This window comes from Tenrec ecaudatus, chromosome X (assembly GCF_050624435.1).
Source record: "Tenrec ecaudatus isolate mTenEca1 chromosome X, mTenEca1.hap1, whole genome shotgun sequence".
In the NCBI taxonomy this organism is placed as follows: Eukaryota; Metazoa; Chordata; class Mammalia; order Afrosoricida; family Tenrecidae; genus Tenrec; species Tenrec ecaudatus.
The window spans coordinates 8,241,998-8,263,492 of NC_134548.1; the positions used below are offsets into that span (position 1 = coordinate 8,241,998).

The following is a 21,495-nucleotide window of genomic DNA, read 5'->3' on the forward strand; positions in this document are numbered from 1 at the left end:
TTACTCAAAAGGTCAAAACATGAAACCCCCCAGCTACTCCTGCGGCTGTCTGCTTCTGTAAAGATGTACAGTTTGGAAAGGCAATAGGGCAATTCTAGTATGTCTTACAGGGTTATTATGGGGCAGAATCAACTCAGCAACCATTTTTTCCTTTAATCCGACCTTTTTTTTTTCTTTCTTTTTCCAATCCCTGGGTGGTGCAAACAGTTAAGTGCTTGGCCGATAATCTCAAAGGTTAGTGGTTCAAATCCACCTAGAGATGACTCTTGGAAGAAAGGGGTGACTGCCATTGGAAACCCTTTGTGCAAGTCCACTCTGAAACAGCTACGATCACCATGAGCAGGATCCCATGCCACCACAGCTGGTAAGGTTCCTTTCATCTTATTGTTGTTTCAGAAATGAGCTCTCCTTCCTTCTCGTCTCATTACATTTACGTAGACTTCCTGTCGATTTATTCAGAGATATTTTCTTATCTCACTCTCAAGCTTGCAATCAGACCTCTGTCTCCATGGGGATTGGTTCTAGAACTGCCAGCCCCCTCACCCTGGAAAGGATACCCAAACCTAAGGATGCTTAAGGCTCCACCCTGGAGTGAATACCCAAACCTAAGGATGCTTAGGTAAAATTACATCATTGGTATCACTCTGGAGTGGATATCCAAAACCTAAGGACGCTTAGGTAAAATTACATCATTTTTGCATCTCACCGATGCACTTCCTCTTGTCTACGCTTAGATATGAAGGGCCCACTGCATAAAAAAGAACATTTGAGTCAATTAAGTGGGCTAAGTCATTTCTAAAATGTTTTCCACGCAGAGCCCCTTCTGATTGCTCTTGACTTGGATATTTTCTGTCTGCATTTGTTTATACAATATTGTCATCTGGGCCATCAATTGTGTCTCCTATTAAATATTTTCTCTTCTAATAGCAAAGTTGTAGCCCAATGTGGTGTTTCCATGGCATTCCCATGTTCCCCTAATGTTCCATTTTAGTGATGCTGCATAGTGGAATCTTTTGGAAGACATTTCAAATGGGATTGAAGTTGACCATGCGTGGTACCAATAATAGATATAAATCAGGTGAAATGAAGACCATAGCAATACGGGTTGCTCACCCATGTTCAGAGCAAACCATTGTTACTTGGATAGAAACAATTTGAACCAAGCAATGGAAAGATCCAGCCCAAGTTTGAAGATCTTAAAGTGTGGCAATTGTGTATCTTGTAAAAAAACGAGTCTGAGCTAGGGATGCAGAATTCCATATGGTGAGTCTAAAGGCCTGCAAAAAACCCAGGAAACTTAGTCCTTCCGCTTCAGTATCCTTAACTCATGGCTTCCATTCTCAAACTCATTGCTTAGAGTAAGATGGTCAAGTAAGCTCCCGGCACCTATGTTTAGGCAGGAAAGATGGGAAGGGGACCAAAAGATCTTCCCTGGAATTTTCCACCATTGTGTTCTGCCAGCATCTCACCTGTAACACCTAACTTGGTTGGAGGCTGAGTAACTGTACAGCCTTTTTTTTCCTGGGCATGTTTGTCCCCTGGGAGAGGGGCAGGTTGAAAGGTGGAAAGGTTGTCATTAGGGAAGAAAGGAACAATGGCAGCTGAGCAAACCATTGTTGTATCTTCACCACCACCATCCTATTAATGTAGAAATGCAGGTGCCAACTCTTTCATGACCCACTTCTACCTAACTTCAATCTGACAACAATGGCAAGTGTCATGCTCAGAGACTAATAACGTTTTGTTCTCATTTTCCTATGGGATTCAAAAGGAAGGCCAAGTCCATTGGCATTGGCATGTAAATGAGACTAAATCCCTTCTTCCTGATGAGGCTCAAAACTCTTGGAGACAGATCTATCTTCTAGATCGTAGTCACTTCTCCCACTCTGCCTCCCACCACATTGTCTGTTGTGTGAACGAGCTGGAACACAACAAACACGTTGATGTCATCTGGCATGTGTGGACTGCAGTGCTTGCTGCATTAGACTGAGCTGGTCTCTTAGTCTGTCTCTGAGGAATTCCAAACATTAGGCAGCTCAAGAAGAGGGCATTTTCAAGAGCTTGATTGCCTCCTTAGGACACCCCCATCTATGTTGTAGCAAATTTCAGCCCCAGATCTCTCTTGGCAGCTTCCTAATATGATCCCCTGGGTGGAATGGGGGCTAGTGCTTTCAAAGCAATCAGATGAAATCAGCTCACCTGCAGCCTGTGGTGAGGGTTCAGGCTCATGCCTAAATGTTAGCAGCAAGGGAGGCCAATGGGTTCTCTGAGAGGAGAGGCTCCCAGTTCCTGAGAGAGGGATTTGTCTTTGGAGCTGGTGGTACTCTGCACTTCATCTCCTAGGCACTTCCTGTGCCTGACTTTGCAATCTGAGCCTTTCTGGTGGAATCTGAATCATCATAAAGATGAACATCAAGTGTGAGGGTATGACCCTTCTGCTGGGAACACAAACAAGGTACCTGGACCTAGACAGAAATGCCTGGATGTGTTAGATGATGCTACTATTAAAAAGACTAGTCATATTCCTGAGGGTTGTACTGGATAGCGCTGATGGAATTCTACATACTTGACTTACCTTTATTCATGCATCCATGCCCTGCCCGTACCCTCTTTTTGTGGACCGTCCTTCCATGACAGTGTGCTCCAGATGACTCTGGCTGCCGATAATTGCATCTCTAGGCCCAAGGGACGTTTTTTTCTCCTGGAACTATTGGAGCAGAAGGAGCTCTGGTAATGTAGTCATCACATATCTGGCTGTGATCCACATGGTGAGCAGTTCAAAACCCCCGGCAACTCCATGGGTGAAAGACTGAATTTTCTACTTGTGCAAACAGTTACAGTCTTGGAAACACACAGGGCATCGCCAGGAGTCCACATGACCTGGATGGCAGTGAGTCAGGTTTTGGATTAGAGGCAGATGTGCTTTTGTTTGAGATCCCCGCAAGGTGACTGACAGAGTTGGTGTGTGCATAGAGACTCCAGCTCCCTGGCTTCTCTGATGAGTTAATTCAGAGATGTTTGTTTTAAAGCCCACCCAGAGGTGATCTCTTTTAGAACCATCAGCCATTGAAAACTCTATAGGGTACAGATCGACACACTCAGGGTCACCACGAACCAGACATGACTCAAAGGCAACTGAGTTTTGCCCACCATGGTAGCTGGGTGAGTAACAAAGTCTTTATTGACTGCTTTCTCTTCCACAGCTCTAGCTTCCTGTAGTTTGCACTCCAGTCTTTGTCTTAGGGTCTGCCTTTAGACAAATACCCACATCAGCCTTGTGAGTCAGCAAATGACATGACGCATATTTTAAAGACAAGGACTTTATAACATCGAGAGGCAGAGAGAGAACGGAGGTGGGGGTTCCAGCCCAGTTCAAAGGCCCGTGTCCATAGCCTGCATTTGAACTGTACTGTGTAGGGACTACATACAAGCGCAGAGATGTTTTTTTTTTCTTTTAAAAAGATCTCTATCTAGTAGAGGAAAGGTTGCCTAGGGGTCGCTAAATGTTTCGGAACTTTTCAAATCCAAGACTGCTTGCTTCAGACTGGAAAGAGAAGGGACTCTTCTATGTGCCATCCAGCCGATGTCCTTTGTGACCAGCCTGTAAATATGCAAACATATTTTGGGGACGTGGTAAGCTCTTCCTTTGGTGGGCCAGCCACCTTCCAGAATTGTCAGCCATTTCAGAGGGGATGTTTCTGTCTAAGATTTCCTTCAAATGTCTTAGTGTCTGGTCAAGAACTGTCCTCTAATTAGAGCCCTTAGGGTATATGGATTTGCTGGGCATGAGGCGAAGGCGGCTCCCAGTCAAAGCCCCACGGTGTTGGGTGAGTCTCTCTTGGCTGAGTGCAACGGAAAGAGAAAGGTATGGCAACACCGAATTCTTTCTAAAACACTTAGTGATCATTCAATCTGTGCTCTTTCTGCCTTCCACCTTAATCTCCCCATACACTAAACGAGATCGATGCCCGCTAACCCTGCCCACCCAGGACGCAAGGATTCATTAACCGATTTCCTGTCAAAGTAACTTTCATCTGTCTGTTTGCAATTTGGGGGTCATCTACTTTCTGGCAGACTACAGCTCAAAAGCCCGATCGCTGATTCAGGATGAAATCTGATTTTATTTCAGACAAAGATATATTTGACATGCTTAAAGAGGCTGGTAGGAAGTGAAAAAGTGATTTCTTAGTTTCAGTTGATGCATTCACTTATGTTATCTGATGCCAAGTTTAACCCCTGAGCAACGAAATTTCAACTGGGTACTGAAGATATTCTGAAAGTTCTTCACATCTCTCTCGAGATTCTTGGTACATGTGTTGTTATGTTCTTGCTACAGAAAGGACAAGGGGATTTGGGAATCCAAGAGTCTGTTTCTCTCAGGTGTGAGAGTCACCAGAGTACGTTAAACATCTGCTGCTGAGCCATCCATCTTTGGGCAGCTGATCTTCAACACAGGATCAAAGTCCATTCAATGAGGGAAGAAGCAGTCTCCAGCAAATGGTGCTGGAAAAACTGGACCTCCATATGCAGAAAAATGAATCAGGATCCATACCTCACACCATGAATAAGCACAGAGAAAAACTAAGACAAAAATGGAATCAAGTAGAAAGCAAGGGTTTGAGAATGATAATGGCAACAAATGTACAAATGTGCTTGACAAATTGGATCTATGTATGGATTGTGATAAGCATTGTACGAACCCCCAATACAATGATTAAAAAAAGAAATTAAAGAAAAGGAATCAAGGATATAAATGTTAAGCAAACTGAAATGGAAAGTTCCTGACAGATAAGATAGGGTCAAAAAAAGGGGACCTGAACTAATTGAGATGTCTACAGCTGTGGATATTGTTTCATGGATACTTTTACTCACCAGTTTCTTTGATAAGGACACCAGCAAGATTAATTGCTTCCTCACAAATTGATGTGGGTGGTCTGCTGCTTTGGATCCAGATTCATTTTTCTGCATATGGAGGCTTCATCTTCAACATGATCTAGTTCCCTCTTGCATCGAGTTAACCATTTTTAAATGGCTGATTTCTCTAAAATATCGGGCCCATAAACTTTATATGAAGCATCAATGATTACACCATTCTTTCACACAAGCTTCGCCATAAATATTAAGTTTCTTCTTGCTTCAATTTTAGCAAATATCATGTTACTCTGTTAGTGGCTCTCTTCAAATTGATGTGTATCCTTCTTACTGCCTCAAATGAGATCCTACTCAACCATATTGTAACTAGTTAGTACGAGTTTATCTTAGTGCAAAAAGAAAGAAAGAAATCCACAAAGTCTTTTTCATAATACACATTTTCCACAAACTTTTTAAGACACTGCATATTTCACACCTGATCGCGCTACTGTACACATCATAGACTATGGGATAGTTAGAACATAACTTTTTGATTTATTGAGGACTGAAAAAAATTAGTAATGTGCTATATTTGCTTTATTGCAGTGGTCTGAAAGAGAACCCACAGCATCTCAGAGGCCAGCCCCTAGTAGAGGGAGAAGACTGATTTCTAAAGGCTCCCGCCCATGATCACTTTTATGACTAACACCCAATCGCTATTTTGATTTTACTGCTAATAGAAAAAAACTACCTCACCCTACATTGTGTTTGATGACAACACTGAGTGCTGAGATCACAGTAGTCATCTGGTTCATTGCACCTCTAGCAAAATCTGCCGTTTGCAATGGTCAGGATGTAGAGGAAGCCAGTCTTTCTCTTCTGACAAGATGTTGGTTCTTCGATTTGAAGTGCACTGCTCTTCAGTAATTCTGGTCATCTCCAGACCCTTGATATGCTTGCAGTATCCCCACACGATCGGTGGCAGAGGCTGAGCTTTCAGGGAAGTTTCTGAGTAATGAGAGTTGCTCATAACAACCTAAAGCTCAGGGACCTCTGAGAAGCCTACTGGTTTTAAACAGAAAGAAATAGCCCATCTCCCACCAAATGTGGAAGTGCCAAGAGCAGGCGAGTAAGGAAGTCTTAACATTTACTGAGCAACTCCAGGGAAGGAAGCCCTGAAAACTGGGTCCCATGAAGATGACAGCCTAGAATCGAAGCCCCTATGTAGCATATGTAGCAGTACTGTATCGCATGGGGTCGCTATGAGCAACAACAATTTAGCATCTATTCTGTTGTAAAGGAATTCTTCTCTTTCGTTCCCTTTCTTCTTCTTCTTCTTCTTCTTCTTCTTCTTCTTCTTCTTCTTCTTCTTCTTCTTCTTCTTCTTCTTCTTCTTCTTCTCCTCCTCCTCCTCCTCCTCCTTCCTCCTCCTCCTCCTCCTCCTCCTCCTCCTCCTCCTCCTCCTCCTCCTCCTCCTCCTCCTCCTCCTCCTCCTCCTCCTCCTCCTCCTCTTCTTCTTCTTCTTCTTCTTCTTCTTCTTCTTCTTCTTCTTCTTCTTCTTCTTCTTCTTCTTCTTCTTCACCTCCTCCTCCTCCTTCTTCTTCTTCTTCTTCTCTCTCTCTCTCTCTCTCTCTCTCTCTCTCTCTCTCTCTCTCTCTCTCTCTCTCTCTCTTTCTTTCTTTCTTTCTTTCTTTCTGTCTCCCCCCTCTCTCCCCACCCCTTCTCCCTCCCCCCCCTTCTTTGTCCTCTGCCTCCTTCTGCAGTTCTTCTACTATAAACAGTGATTGCGTGAGGATAGCAAAGCTCTTGTCTCTCCTTAAGCGCTTGGTAGGCAATGATCAATTTTTTGAGGTGAAAATCCTAACCTGCCTTTCTAGGTCATCAGTTGCTACTTCTCCTCCACCTGTGGAGAGGCAGCAAATCACTGCCATGAGAATGAACAAATGGCATGGTGTCATCTTCGAAGGCTGGGCCCTGTGTCTTAAGCATAGTCCAAGGATTTTCTCATTTGCTGCACCATGCATCGGTGCCTTTTGGTTTCGTATATGATCTTTTCACTTGAATGGTTCTGGCATTCTTTCCAAGATACATTTTCACGGAGCTTAATTCCAAGCTCTGATTTTCTTTCTTTTTTTTTTTTTAAACATTTCATTAGGGGCTCATACAACTCTTATCACAATCCACACATATACATACATCAATTGTATAAAGCACATCCGCACATTCTTTGCCCTAATCACTCTCAAAGCATTTGCTTTCTACCAAAGCCCTCTGCATCAGGTCCTCTTTTTTCCCCCTCCCTCCCCATTCCCCCTCCCTCATGAGCCCTTGATAATTTATAGATTGTTATTTTGTCATATCTTGCCCTATCCGGAGTCTCCCCTACCCCCCTTCTCTGCCATCCATCTCCCAGGGAGGAGGTCACATGTGGATCCTTGTAATCAGTTCCCCCTTTCTAACCCACTCACCCTCCACTCTCCCAGCATCGCCCCTCGCACCCCTGGTCCTGAAGGTATCATCCACCCTGGATTCCCTGTGCCTCCAGCTCCCATATGCACCAGTGTACAACCTCTGCCCTATCCAGTCCTGCAAGGTAGAATTCGGATCATGGTAGTTTTGGGGGGAGGAAGCATACAAGATCTGGGGGAAAGCTGTGTTCTTCATCAGTACTGCATCGCACCCTGACTGACCCATCACCTCTCCTAAACCCCTCTATGAGAGGATCTCCAGTGGTCGACATTTGGGCCTCAGGTCTGCACTTCCTCCTTCATTCATATGGTATACATATGCATATATATATGCATGCATACATACATACATATACACACATATACATATACACACACACATATTTTTTTGCATGATGCCTTATACTTGGTCCCTTTGGCACCTCATGATCACATCGGCTGGTGTGCTTCTTCCATGTGGGCTTTGTTGCTTCTGAGCTAGATGGCCGCTTGTTCACCTTCAAGCCTTTAAGACCCCAGACACTATCTCTTTCGATAGCCGGGCACCATCAGCTTTCTTCGCCACATTTGCTTATGCACCCGTTTGTCTTCGGCGATTGTATCATGGAGGTGTGCAGCCAATGATAGGATTTTTTGTTCTTTGATGCCTGGTAACTGATCCCTTCGGGACCACGCAATCACACAGGCTGGTGTGTTCTTCCATGTGGGCTTTGTTGCTTCTGAGCTAGATGGCCGCTTGTTTATCTTCAGGCCTTTAAGACCCCAGTCACTATCTCTTTTGATAGCCGGGCACCATCAGCATTCTTCACCACATTTACTTGTTCACCCACTTTGGCTTCAGCAGTTGTGTCCGGAGAGTGAGCATCATAGAGTGCACATTTAATAAAAGAACGTATTCATGCATTGAGGGAGTGCTTGAGTAGAGGCCCAAAGTCCTTCCGCCACCTTAATACTAAACCTGTAAATATAGACACATAGATCAATTGCCCCATCCTCATATATATATATTTGCATGTAAATGTCTTTGTCTAGACCTCCATAAATGCCCCTTGACTCCCAGCTCCTTCCTCCATCTCCCTTGACTTTCCTCCTGCCCCACTACCATGCTCCGTCCCCACCTGGGCTACAGCTATACCTCTTCTCTAAGCAACCTTACCCTTGATCATTCCCCACCAGGGCTGCCACTCCCCCCTCACTACCATTTTGGATCCCACGTCGTTCCCTTGTCCCTGTGTTTGTTAACACCACTTCCTTACCCCCCTTACCCCCCCTATCCCAAGTCCCCCCGGAACTGTTGGTCCCGTTGTTTTTCCTCCAGATAGTTCATCCAGCCTGTCCTATTGGAACAGAACTGTGGAGACACTAACATGCACGAAAACAAGACAGGAAAACAAAGCAACAGTATACAACAAAACAACAAAAACAAACCACTGACAAAGAACAAAACAAAACACTTCACAAAAGAAAAGCTTGTAGTTAGTTCAAGGATCATTTGCTGGCCTTTAGGAGCGTTTTCCAGTCCAGTCTGTTGGGGCACCACGCCCTGGCCCCAAAGTCCACTTTCAGCATTCCCTGGGGACCTTGCCACTCCATTCCCTTGCTGTTCCGCTGCACTCCCCCAGTGCTTTGCCTCGGTGTGGTGGGATCAGGTCAGGTGCAATTCGCACACTGTGTCTCTGGTGCTGTCCCCTGTATCGCCCTTAGTCACTGAGGGGCATCATGTCTCATAGTGGGGCCAGCCATGTTGTTCTCTCTCTGGACTGGCTGCTCTACTCAGGAACATCATCCTCACAGCCTGGTGGGCCAGGCTGTGTTCCACTCTCTCCTCCTGCCCCTTCATCTGCTCCCGTGTTCTCTGATCAGCTATGTCCATCTCCCAGAGCTGCAGAATCAATGTCATCCTTTGAAACAAATTCTTTTCGGGGGAGGGGCAGGAATCCACTTAATGGCTGGCCCAAGCTCTGATTTTCAAAAGCAAAATTTGTGTTGTCAGAGGGTTTTTTTAATTGATGTTTATGACTTTCCTTTATTTTCCCACCTGCCTCTTTGGAGATAGAACTTTGGGGTAAAAGTTGCCTATGTTATTTTGCCTCCCTCGCGGGCAAAGCAAAGCAAAGCATATCTTACTCACTTTGGTAAGCATGAGACAGGTATTATTCTAGGTTCTTGTTAAATTAGACTTTTCCTGGTCAAGAAATCACTTACAGTGCTCTGTCTTTAAAAAAAATTCTTTGTTTACAGAGTACTAGAAAATTACCTTTTCAAAGATTTTTCTCTTATTTTACATAATCTTGTTCCCAAGATAGACAGAAAACGATCCCTATTTAATGGAAGCATTTTTGCTTCACTAAATAGATAAGCTAGTTTTAAAGGTTTGGCTCAGGAAGTGCCCACTCCAGGAGTCGGCTTCAAGGCCCTGGCCTTTCTCTCCGTTCCACAGGCAACCTTGGAAACAATGCCAGTTTGATTCCAGAGCACTGCGATAAAGGGAACAGTTCAATAAATGTTCTTGCAAGTTTTGGTTTCCTAGTGCCTAGGAAAATTATGTTTAGATGCTACTGCAGTCTCTGTGTACCATGGAAAAGTTTGAAATATCACTAGAATGGCCAAGATGGATCACAGAGACATAAAAAAAACGAGCACACGCTGTTGGAAACATGGCCCTGGCGGACTTGCCTGGTACAGAGTTGTTCCGAACTTCAGCTTGTGGAAAGGGAAGTCGGAGGTGCAATGAACCGAGATAAGCCTGCATGCCAGGAGTTCTTCACCAGATTCCATTTCCCTCATTCCAGGCCTGCCGGCCCCATCTACTTGCCAGCTCCCCTACATTTCCAATAGATGCCACCACATTGGATGCACATTGTACTAACACTTCAAATTATTTCTTTCATTCCATGTAAGGCACTGATCAAGAAACATAGACCTTGTTTGACAAATAGCTTGGAAACTGCGATTGGTTTCCCTTGGACTTCTATGTACAGACCAGAGGACTTCCAAAAGTTCATGGGGAAAACGGAATGAAAAGGTCATGGAATTTTTACTACTAACTTTGTGAAGCCTCCCTGTATTGATCCTGCAAAGGCTTCCCCAGATGGCGATGGGAAAACTGAAGATTTCCTGCTGTGGAGTTCAAAGCCCTTTCAAAAGGGCTAGAGAGAGTAGGTTCATGTTCCCGTGCCAAGGCTGCCCTCTTGGCCACTGAATATGATTCGGTAATTGTCACCTTGGAGAAAGCTGGCAGATTAGAGCTTGGATGACTGAAACCTTCTCTTGCCCCAGCTGATGCCACATAGCTTGGAGGCAGGGCCAGGTCCCTTTCTGTTTGGAAACAGTATCTGTTTCTATGTTGGAAGGTTGACATACATAAACTGCTGTGGAATCCAGATAGAATTATGTTATTCTCTTGTACATCCTATGATAATACTGTAATTTCTGGCTTGTAGATAGTGGAAAATATCCACTTCTTTGCTCTTTCTCTAGAGGCCCAAGATGTTGAATTTATTGTGTTGCTTCTCAAATCTTGCTGCGTGCATTTCACTATCCCACAAGGCTTCTCAGTTGTTTGAGTACCACAGATTCCTTTCTTGAAAGCTCATCGTATATATTTACCCAAGGAGACTTTGTTCCTGGGATTTCTTAATCAGACAAGATGAATTGGTTCTTTTTGTTCCAGTTTTCCCTATACTTTTTAAACTTCTAACCCCATCTTTCTCTCATCTCATAATTCTATTCTACAAAGAAAGCAGGATCTATTGGATGAAAAGTCCCACCACCTCTTGACCTAGTCATTTACGCATCTCCACACCTACAATTGCCTCCTTCCTCTGGGGCTGAATTCAAAGTCCCTTTCCCTGCCCCAAATAAATTCTGTAATTCATCCTGGCTCCTGGAAATTTTTAAGAAATTGAATATAAAAGCAGATATGAGACGCCTACTGACATCTCTTAAGAGATATATTAAAGAGGTCCATCTGCAAATATGTAGAAAACATGCCATTCCCCTCAACAAATGTTTTCGTTTTGAAAGTATATCATTATGCTCCATAAAACTATATTACTAATTTGATGGTGTTATTTTTATTTTAAGTGGGTTAAGAAATATTTAAATATTGTCTGAGTTTTCCATTCTAATGTATTAGATATCCATAGACATAAGCCATGTACACAGACACTTTTGGGGGCAATGTGTGAAGGCAGGAAGGAGCCCTAAGGCCAAAGAGCTTAAGAAGTGCTGGGTGATTAAGTTTGTCTATCTCCCCAAACTCCTTTTCAAGCCCCAACCCAATCAATCCTGGCTTTGGGCCTCACTTCACTGAAGCTATCTACTCCAAGGTCTTCATCTAATGGGCAAGTTCTTATTATCATTGGTGTCTGGTTGATTCCAACTGATGTCACCTCCAAATGTGCCAGAGTGAAACTGAAATGCTTCTGGGTAGATTCGAACGACCAGCCTTTCAGTAAATTCTTGTCTATTTCCATTCTGCGTCTCATTCTGGTACATATATTTACACGTAATTATAGGTGTTGCTAAGGAGCCCTGGTGCTGCAGTGGGTTAAGCATCAGGTTTCCAACGGAAAGGTTGGTTACTCAAACCTACCAGCCTCTCAGGGAAAAAGGTGATGCTCCCATGAATATTTACACTCTCAGAACCCCCAAGGAGCAAGTCTACCCTCACCTCTAGGATCACTATGAATTGGAAATAATTCAATGGCAGGGAATTCTATTTTTTTCTTGGAGGGCTCTCATTCTGTGGGGTGTATCAATAGACCTGTTTCTTTAACCTCATGAACATCTATGCAATTAAGGTCTAACATCTTTGATGATTTGAAATAAAGGCGTACATGTAGTGCATTTTCTTTCCAATATTATAACTTAAGACTATTTACTTATGTATTTATAAGTGATTATGACTTTCGGTTTGCTTCTTTGGAAAAGGGCACAGTCACATCTGTTTCTGCATCGCTCCTCTGTGTTTCCCTCAAAGGACACCTAACCCATCATTTGACCCAGGAAGACCATACCTACCAGTCAGCTCAGTTCACCAAGCATTTTCTAGAAACAAGCCCTGGCTCCAATATTAGGGGCGGGCTGCACGTTCTGATTGAGGTGTAAATGGAATAGTGTCTTTTCCTCTCCTTATTTTAACTTCCCACAATCACAGTTGCCTTGTCTGTAAAATGAGAGAAAGAATGCCTATTGCCCATGATGCTGTTAATGATGAAACGAGACCATTGCAAATAATGTGCCTAGCTCAATGCCTGGCACACAGGAGGAGCTCGGTGAGTAATGGCTTCAACAACACTATGAACACACAAGCAGAAGATTCGAGGAAAGTTCCCTGGGGTTCCAAAGTGAGCTTAAAAGAGGTCTTCCATTTTTGGAAAAAGTGAAATTCCTAGAAAACTGGGAAGCAAATGTTGAAATATATTTTTATCGAAGTGGGAAGCCGTCATGCTGATTTCATTCTAAAATTAGCACTCTTGCTTTCTGGCTTGATCTAGTTTTGATGAAGGCAAGGATGGTAATGACCAAGAGGCTTGAGCAATAGTGGTGACAGTTCTTTCTGTTCTTCAAGTCTTGCATCTTTTCCAAGACAGAATAGTTACAGAAACTAGAAAGATGTGCTTTTGTTGTAATCATTGGAGCTCATGTTTACTGGATGCGGACAAGGGAACTGGAACTAAATATCAATCGCAATCTCTATCTCAGTCTCTACATCTATATATATATAAATATAATGTTTGTTCAAACTGAGCTGAGCTTTCAAGGAAAGTGTGCTTTCTTGACAGCCGGATGCTTCATAACTTGCTTCTGGAAATTCGGTAGTTTACTAAAAGCCAAGTTCAGGGGCAGTAACCGTGTGTGAGTGGCGTGCATGTGTGAGCGGATTATTTTTTGACTTTAGCAAAGTGAAACGCCTTTCGAAAATTCCTACCCCTGAAGTCTGTCTGAACATGATTTCATTCTGAATAAGGTCATGGGGTTTAGTTAGTAGGAATCTAACATTGTTCAAGATATGACCTCAAACTGTAGTTTCTCTCCAAGGTCTGGGGAAAAAAATAGGAGATTTGGTTCTGAAGGGGAAGGAAACTTAAATGCATGCCTTTCCTTAATTAGGTTTTTGGCTGCCACTGCGGGGATTAAGGGCTTTAAGCTTCTAAGCTTCCACTTTTTGAAATATATTTTCTGCCATGGAGTGAGAGAAAAAAATAAAGTCTGCAGAGGAATAACAACCCCATCATGGTAACCAAAATGCCTGTCTCTGCAATGTAGACACTGGCTTCATTTTTAGTTTATTCAAGAATTTTATTGCAATCCTGTTTTTATTACTCTTTAAATGTTTTATTGCATCAGAACATCACAGATAGATCTTAGGAATTGTCTGGCTTATAGATGGACACCTCTTAGATCATACTTATCAGCCTTTTGAAGATTTTGTGGGTTTTTTTCCCCAGTAACAAAAATACCATCCGAACTTTTTGGATATCTTTGTTTTCAACTGGCATGGCTTGTTGAGTGAAAGCAGCTGGATTTCATACAAGTTCAGTGTTGTTTCCTTCAAGAATTAGTTCATCTTTCTGGACTTGTCATACTGAACAAGAAACACCTGTCCTCATCTTATCCCTCTGGGTGTAATTTTTACCTAAGATGTTACTGATTTCAAAAAGAGACCTAGTCTCCTAAATAATGTTAACAGGGGCGTGAGCATACACAGACCTCATCTTGTATTGTACGCCTAGTGATCAAGTTCTGTATAAGGACTGCAGGTGGTATGAACTTCAGCTGGTTCCTGTTTCCTCACCATTTCCCTACTCAGCGCCTCTTCTTTTTGTCTCCACGGCGACTGAGTCCTATGTTAATGTGATTGAAATCCCTCCACAAGGTTCCTTTAAGGTCCCTCACAATAACCATGCACCCCTTCAGGGAGATGTCGACATTCACTAGGTAACAGTCTAATTGCCGAGAATGGTCCTTTTTCTTCCAGCAGATGTGGGAAAAAAGCTAAAGTTGACTTTTAATTACAGTTTTTTTTTCACTTATAGAGTTCATTTTCTACTAGTTATTGATACTCTTTAAATGTATGCATTCACCTTTGGCTCATATTTTTAAAATCAGGGAAATCTCAATCAATACTGTTAATGCCTGGGCACAACTGATAAGTCCAAGAAGGTTTTGTGTACCCAATGTCTCCAATCAAAAACTAGTGCACCTGTCAGCAGAATGCTAGCAAATGTGATTGCATGGCTTTAAATTCTTAAGATGAACGAAGAAAGAGAGAGAAGCTTTTAACTAAAATTCAGTGTACTCTTTTGTTTTGTTTATGACCATCTTCGGGTGTAAATTACATGTTCATGGTGGAAGAGCATTTTGTATTCTTGTGGTTGTTAGGTGCCATTGAATTGACTCCTACCCATAGCGACCTTATGCACAACACACTGAAACATTCGCTGGTCTTTTGCCATCATCACTATTGTTCCCTTTCTTGGGCCCATTATTGTAGTCATGATTGTCAATCCATCTCCTTGAACATCTTCCGTTTTTTGCTGCCCTTCTACTCTACCACAGTTGACCTTAGCCAAATGGCTGAGATGCGGTGCCCCTCTTCTTTACCAAATATGATGTCCTTTTCCAGGTACTGGTCTCTGCTGATAACATGTCCAAGTTATGTATGTCATGCCATCTTTGCCTCTAAGGAGCACTTCTTCCAAGGGAGACTTATTTGCCTTTTGGCAGTCCATGGCACTTTCAATATTCTTTGCCAGCACCGCAATTCAAGCACACTATTTTTCTTCTGTGTCACTTATTTAATGTCCAACTTCCCCATGCATGTGAAGTAATTGAAAATGTCATGGCTTGGGTGAAGTGCACCTTAGTCCTCAAAGTAACCTCCTAGCTTTTCAATACTCTAAAGAGGTTTTACCTACTGCAATATATCTTTTGATCTCTTGACTGTCCACTAGGTTGCCACAAAAGATTCTTCAAGGTAATATCTGAAATTATAAACTTGGACTCTTCGGAGCATTGCTTCTCCTAGTTAGCGGGCACAAGTATTTCCTGGGGATCTTGCTAACAATGCAGATAGCCTGCCACAGGTCCAGGTGTGACTGAACTGCATCTTTCCCAAGTGATGCCAGTGGATCTGCCGGTCTAAGGAGCACATTTGGAGTAACCAGATGCCAAGACTGCTCCACTCAGATCTCAGACATACATGTGCACACATCGGCTGCTGTTTAATGCCCTTGCTCCCAAGCCCCAGCCTCTCCATCCTTAAAAGAATTCTGTCATGTGACATATCATACGAATGCTCTCAGCATTTTTTAAAAAGCATCTGAACATTGTCTGAGCATCTGTGATTACAAGTGCGGTATGAATTATAAATAAAGATGATAACTGAAGACAATTCTCTTTCTAACCCTGCTTTTGCTTTCTCAAAGCCCTATTGAACAAACCAATCTTTCTGTAAACTCAAGATCCCCCCCCCCATCTCCAAAGTAACTTTTTAGAAATATGTAATACAGGAAGTCTCTTGTAAAACAAAAACATTTCTAAACAGCTCTAACAAGGTCCTCATTTTGGAGCTAATTAGTCACTTGTTTTGCCGTGATTCAGGAAGACAAAATATATGAAAATAAGCCAATGCCTGGCCGTCTTTGATAGACAGCCCTGTCTTTTGAGCTTGTATTCGCACTGTTGAATGCATGCCTCGGTTCATGTTGAATTGGTGCCTTTATTTTGTTTAGACCACATTCCTCAAAGAAATGCCATCTCTCTCCCGGGGAGTCTTTTCTGCTTTGTGTTCCGAGAGTAGCATGCTCTCCTCTTTACTCCTCACAGCAATGTGGACCATTGGCTGGAACTCCCAGCCAGCCGAAGTTTTGTTACTTCCTGTCGCTTTCTCTTCATTGCATCTTCATCGCAAAGAGAACAACAAAAATGAAATACACAGAGGCATAGTCTCAGGCATCCTTAGAGCACTGGGCTAACCCTCATTCTCTGTTCATTCTTGAATGAATTTGTGATTAGCCCCTTAGAGATACAAAGCAAGTTTGCTTAATCAAAATGGAAATTGGAATTTGAGAAACTCTTTGTACGAAAACAGCTGGTAGGTTCTTTATGTCTCCTGCAGTGGTGCTCCATGGGAGTGCCCTTACACTCCACGGGTCACTTGGCAATGTCTGGACATATACAAGGAGGCTTCAGAAAGCTCATAAAGAAACTCCATTCCTCCACAACCTTGTGAAGGACCATCATATGTGACGATGAGAACTCAGGCGAGGGGTGCCATTGGCATCAGCTGAGTAGATGCCAGGATTGCAGCTAAACATCCCACACTGCCCAGGACAACTCCCTCTACTAAGAATGTTCCAGTCTCCAATGTTGAGAGTGCCAAAGGAGCCCTTTGTTGACTCTTGGGGGGAAAAAAGTTTTTATGCCCCTAATTCTTTATTCCATTTCTATGAAATTTAAAAACAGATGAAACAGATTCGTGCTGATGTTGCTTAGAATAGTGGTTGCCTTTAGTGGGTATGGTCACTCTGAGTTGGAATTGGCAGTGAGTTTGAATTTTGAGTTAGTGGGGGGACTGCTTGGAAAGGAGGGTGAGCCAGCCTTCCAGTTTGCTGGGACTGTGGTGTGTTTCGCTCTTGGTGACAAGGGTTCTATGTTGTTCCTGTTGATATTACTTGTCATCAAGCCAGCTTGGACTCGTGGCAACAGGGAGCTGATGGCCATATAGCCCCGCTCGAGGGGAATGAATAACAGAATTGCAGATGAATGGATACATTGGATGGTGTAATCTATGGCAAATAATAATATTATAATAATGACGGTTCCTGGTGGGTAGGGTGGGCAAGGGAGTGGATAAAGGGGAGCCGATGTCAAAGAGTTCAAGAAGAAATAAAATGTTTTGAGCCTGACGGTGGTAACCATTGTACAATGATGCTTTATCTAACTAAATTGTGGCTTGTTACATCTTTCAGAGCTCCCAATAAAACGATTAATTCAAAAATGGCACTCCATAGAGTTTTCAAGGCTGTGACCTTTCGGAAGCCGATTGTCAAGTCTGAGGCGCGTCTGGCTAATAATTAAACACATGACCACTTGTGGTACCCTGGGCCTCCTACGTGGACATGTGTCTATGCGCATGTGGCTGTGTATAAGATTAGCACTGGTTGACTCTTACTGAATACAATCTGCCCTGCTTAGTATGGTGATTTTATTCCCGCTACAGTCCCTGAGTGTACAAACAGTTAATGAATTCAGCTTCGAGGTTAAACATAAAATAAAATAAAAATAAACAAACAAAAAGCAGACTTGCCTGGTAATAAAGACCCCAGAATCCACTTCTCCAAACCCACCATTGAGAAAAGTTCTACTCTGGCTACATGGTTCCCGTGAATCACAATCAACCCGCCAGCAACTGTTTTTTCCTGTTCATTTTGTTTTTAACTAATGTGAAATTCCTTTGGATTTGATCATGGTTTAGGTGCTATTCACGTGGTAGTGCGACCAGACGTCCCACTTTTGGCGGGACAGTCCCAATTTTCAACAATATTTCCCGCATCCCGTGGCGTTTTTTAAAAGTCCCGATTTTTGGAAAGAATGCACGACAAGCTAGGGTACACAGTTTTCGGCTGCCATGTGGCTATTTCGCCAGGATATGGGTTTTATCAATGGTGTCCCGCTGGTGTCCCGCTTTACCAATGTTAAAATCTGGTCACCTTAGACAGTGGGAGCTGTGTACAGGAAGGTCTGATCTCCCGGGTAAATTTTTAGGTTCTCACCAGCAAATGATTTTCTGTAGCCATTAAACCATTTTATCTATCTATCTATTTGTTTGTTTGTTTGTTTATTCGGCAAGCTGCGTTTCAGCTCAAGAATGGCTTAGGCTCTATCATTTGAACACATTTATATACAAACACAGTCTGGCAATCGGTTCTCTTTGAGAAAGACTTGGATTACCAGGCTGGGCCTCTGGGTGCCTCTTTCGGGAAGGGATATAGTGTTTTTCTCAAGGCATTCCAAACTGGAGTAGAGTAGAACACAGTTTAGAGAGAAGTCTTCTTTATCTCTATGAATGAATGAAGATGTCCCTCCTCCTCTGTGGATGTGATCCCCTCCTCCTCTGTGGATGCGATCCCCTCCTCCTCTGTGGATGCGATCCCCTCCTCCTCTGTGGATGCGATCTCCTCCTCCTCTGTGGATGCGATCCCCTCCTCTTTTGTGGATGTGATCCCCTCCTCCTCTGTGGATGCGATCTCCTCCTCCTCTGTGGATGCGATCCCCTCCTCCTCGGTGGATATGATCCCCTCCTCCTGTGTGGATGCGATGGCCACATCTAGCATCATGTTTGCAGAATCTCCCACTTCTCAGGCTGGGAGGGTCTGAGGGATGAAGGAGACTGGACCTCTGCTCATGGTGTTGGAGGAGCAGCAGCTGACCATTGGTGTTCCATGACAATTGAGAAGTGATTTTACCGAGAGAAAGCTGAAGCCCTAAATCAAGTAAATAATTTGTGCTAACTTGGACAGTGGTGTTTACTGCCTGACCATTTGTTTCCTTTTTCTCAGACCTGCTCACAATAAGGACTGTGGGGCTTCTGGGGACCTTCCTGTGTGTGCCTTTAATAGACCATAAGAGGACTGGGTACTGCCAAAGAATATGGTCTCTCACCCAAAACAAACAAACATCCCAGACAACAAGGGCCCTTAAAGGAAGGGTAAAGTGGATCTGTCGACTGATCCATAGTCACAGATTGATGCATGTGCATGTGCTCATCTCTCTGGAAGCCATCTCTTCAGTGGGTTCTGCTCTTCTAGTGGACCTTTGAATCTTGACCTGGGAAGAAAATGTCCTCAAGTCCCCTTCTTTCCTTGGGGCTCTGTGCTATAAAAAAGAGTGTTTTGTGTGTTTTTAAAATCTGTCACTAGCTGCCGGGTTTCAGGCAAATAGGACTTCATTGTGCTGGATTGCTAAAAAAAAAAATGGGGATAATAGCAATCCTGACTTAGTAGTTGGGATGGTGAGGATGAGCTGAATCCATACATAGATACCTAGTTTTGTTGCACTTTCCTTTACTGCCTCACAATATTCTCTTTCTACAAATTGAAGGTTTGTGGTAACTATGCTGAGCAGGTCGATTGGTGCCATTTTCCAATGGCATAAGTTCACTTCATGTCTCTAGGTTTCCTTGGGTAAACCAGCAGGAAAGCACCCCACCCTGAAGGTATGAGATGAGCAAGTGACTGGTGATGAAAATGTACAAATGGAGAAAATCCAGGCAAGTGGAACAGTGTGAACATTAATGGGATTGAGCTCCGGGTTGGTCTCTAGGGGAGAAGGTGGAGAAAGATGACATTATTAGAAAAATGCTTCCTTGGGACACTTCCAAGAGCTTACCAACCACACATAGTGAAACCACCTGTTCTGTCTACCACAGTACCCTCCACTGTAGTGCTGGGTTCTAGAATTCTAGACTTCATCTCTGTGGCCACACTGAATTCATAAGCATTGCTTATTATTATGGTGTTTCTTAAGGAAGTTAACAGATTATAATGCTCAGTGAAAACTCAAAATACAGTAGTTTAGTCAGGATAGTTTTTTACTCTGCTGTACCTGCCTCTTGGTCTGTCCTCTGTTCTGCTTTGGCAATGTTACAAAACTCCTTAAGGGATGCCAATAAATGCCTAAAGGGCACGCCACTCTGCTAACAGCCTCAACCATGGGTCTTTAAACCAAGTTCCCCCATCTAAGTACCCAGAGGCATCTTCCTTGAAAGCACTCAAGTTCACTTGCTCTGTGGGCTGGAAAGTCCACCACTCTTTCTCATGCTTTGACCCCGGGTTCTTCTGTTGCAACTCTGGTGTCAAAACTGTCTACTGGATCAAGGAGGTTCCACGAGCACATATGTAGAGGTCCACAGAACAAGCCCCATGTCTGACTCTTCTCTCTTAGTGGTAGAAAAATCCCTCTCCTGCTTCGGAGATGGCTTGTTTTACCATCACAATTAATTCTGTTAATTGTGTCAATCACAATTACTTCCATTAATTCCAGAGAATTCACTCTCTGCTGAATCATATAATCCAATAAGAATTCTCCTTCACCTTCTGATCCAGAGGCACCAGGTAAGTGAGGGTCGTTTGCTGGACTATGACAAGATGAGCCATATTAACTAATCTATGCCTTGTACCACCACGGACCCAGGTGCTGTCTCTAACCACCAACGGATGTTAATGGATGCCCAAAATACTGGTTTCTATCTGGCCCTATCTGAAAATAGTTACTATTTCATTTTTTTAAAATAACTTTTACGATCATTTACTTGCAAGCAGTTTTTAAAGCCTAAATAGGATAAAGGGCTTTTCAACTAAATCCAAAGTCTCTTACCTCCCCCAACCTTCCCTGCTTTACTCCATAGAGACAAAGCTACTGTTAAATAGGGTTTCTAAAAAAATGTGTATACTAAGATCCTCGTTTGGTTCATCCAACTTTGGATGTGATTAGACTTCTTGTATCGTGATAGATGAAAATGTTCATGCCTTTCCCCATTGACATCACATTTTAACTTTTTATTAAATCCAGGTCAAGTGTTATTATGATGGTAAATATATACATTCTTCTTTGTCAAGACAGACATCCAAATATGATTATATAGATTTATATATAGATTTAATATAATATATATTTAATATATACTTGGTTTAACTGGGATTAATTTCTTAGAGAAATTGACTTAGAGTTTTTTGACTGTCCAGAAAAGCCTTCAGACAATCCTGACAATTCCTCCAAATACATGTCAGTGGGACATAAATTGATCCATTTCTATTCTGACCCTCTAGTGCCCTGGTGGCACAGTTGTTAAGTGCTCAATGGCTCACTGAAAAAGTGGCCATTCTGAAAGTACTTCTGGAAGAGTGTTGTCTTCCAGTGCCATCGACCTAGTGGCCTCAGGATAACAAAGTGCCCTGCGATGATGGCACTCTGAAAGAGATGACCTTTCTCTCACTGCCGGATTTTGCCTCCTCTTCATATGCAAAGCAGATTCGGTAGGGGATGGTGAAGAATATGTTGTTCCAGAGCCTCTTTCTGGTTGATGAGTGACCTTTTTTCAGCCTTATATTTAGATTTTATGGCCAATCCATTTATGCTCCGCCTTCCTGATTCCTCTGGGAGTTTG

General features: G+C 43.0%; 1 protein-coding gene across 1 annotated transcript in view; it reads left to right on the top strand.

Moving 5' to 3' along the window:
- The first annotated feature begins 217 nt into the window (after positions 1-217).
- Positions 218-21,495, top strand: part of FRMPD4 (FERM and PDZ domain containing 4) — a 319,295-nt gene continuing 298,017 nt past the window's right edge. The window contains exon 1 of the mRNA XM_075539161.1: positions 218-364. Within this exon, the coding sequence (XP_075395276.1) occupies positions 336-364 (29 nt within the window). The 5' untranslated portion in view covers positions 218-335. The remainder of the gene's footprint in view (positions 365-21,495) is intronic.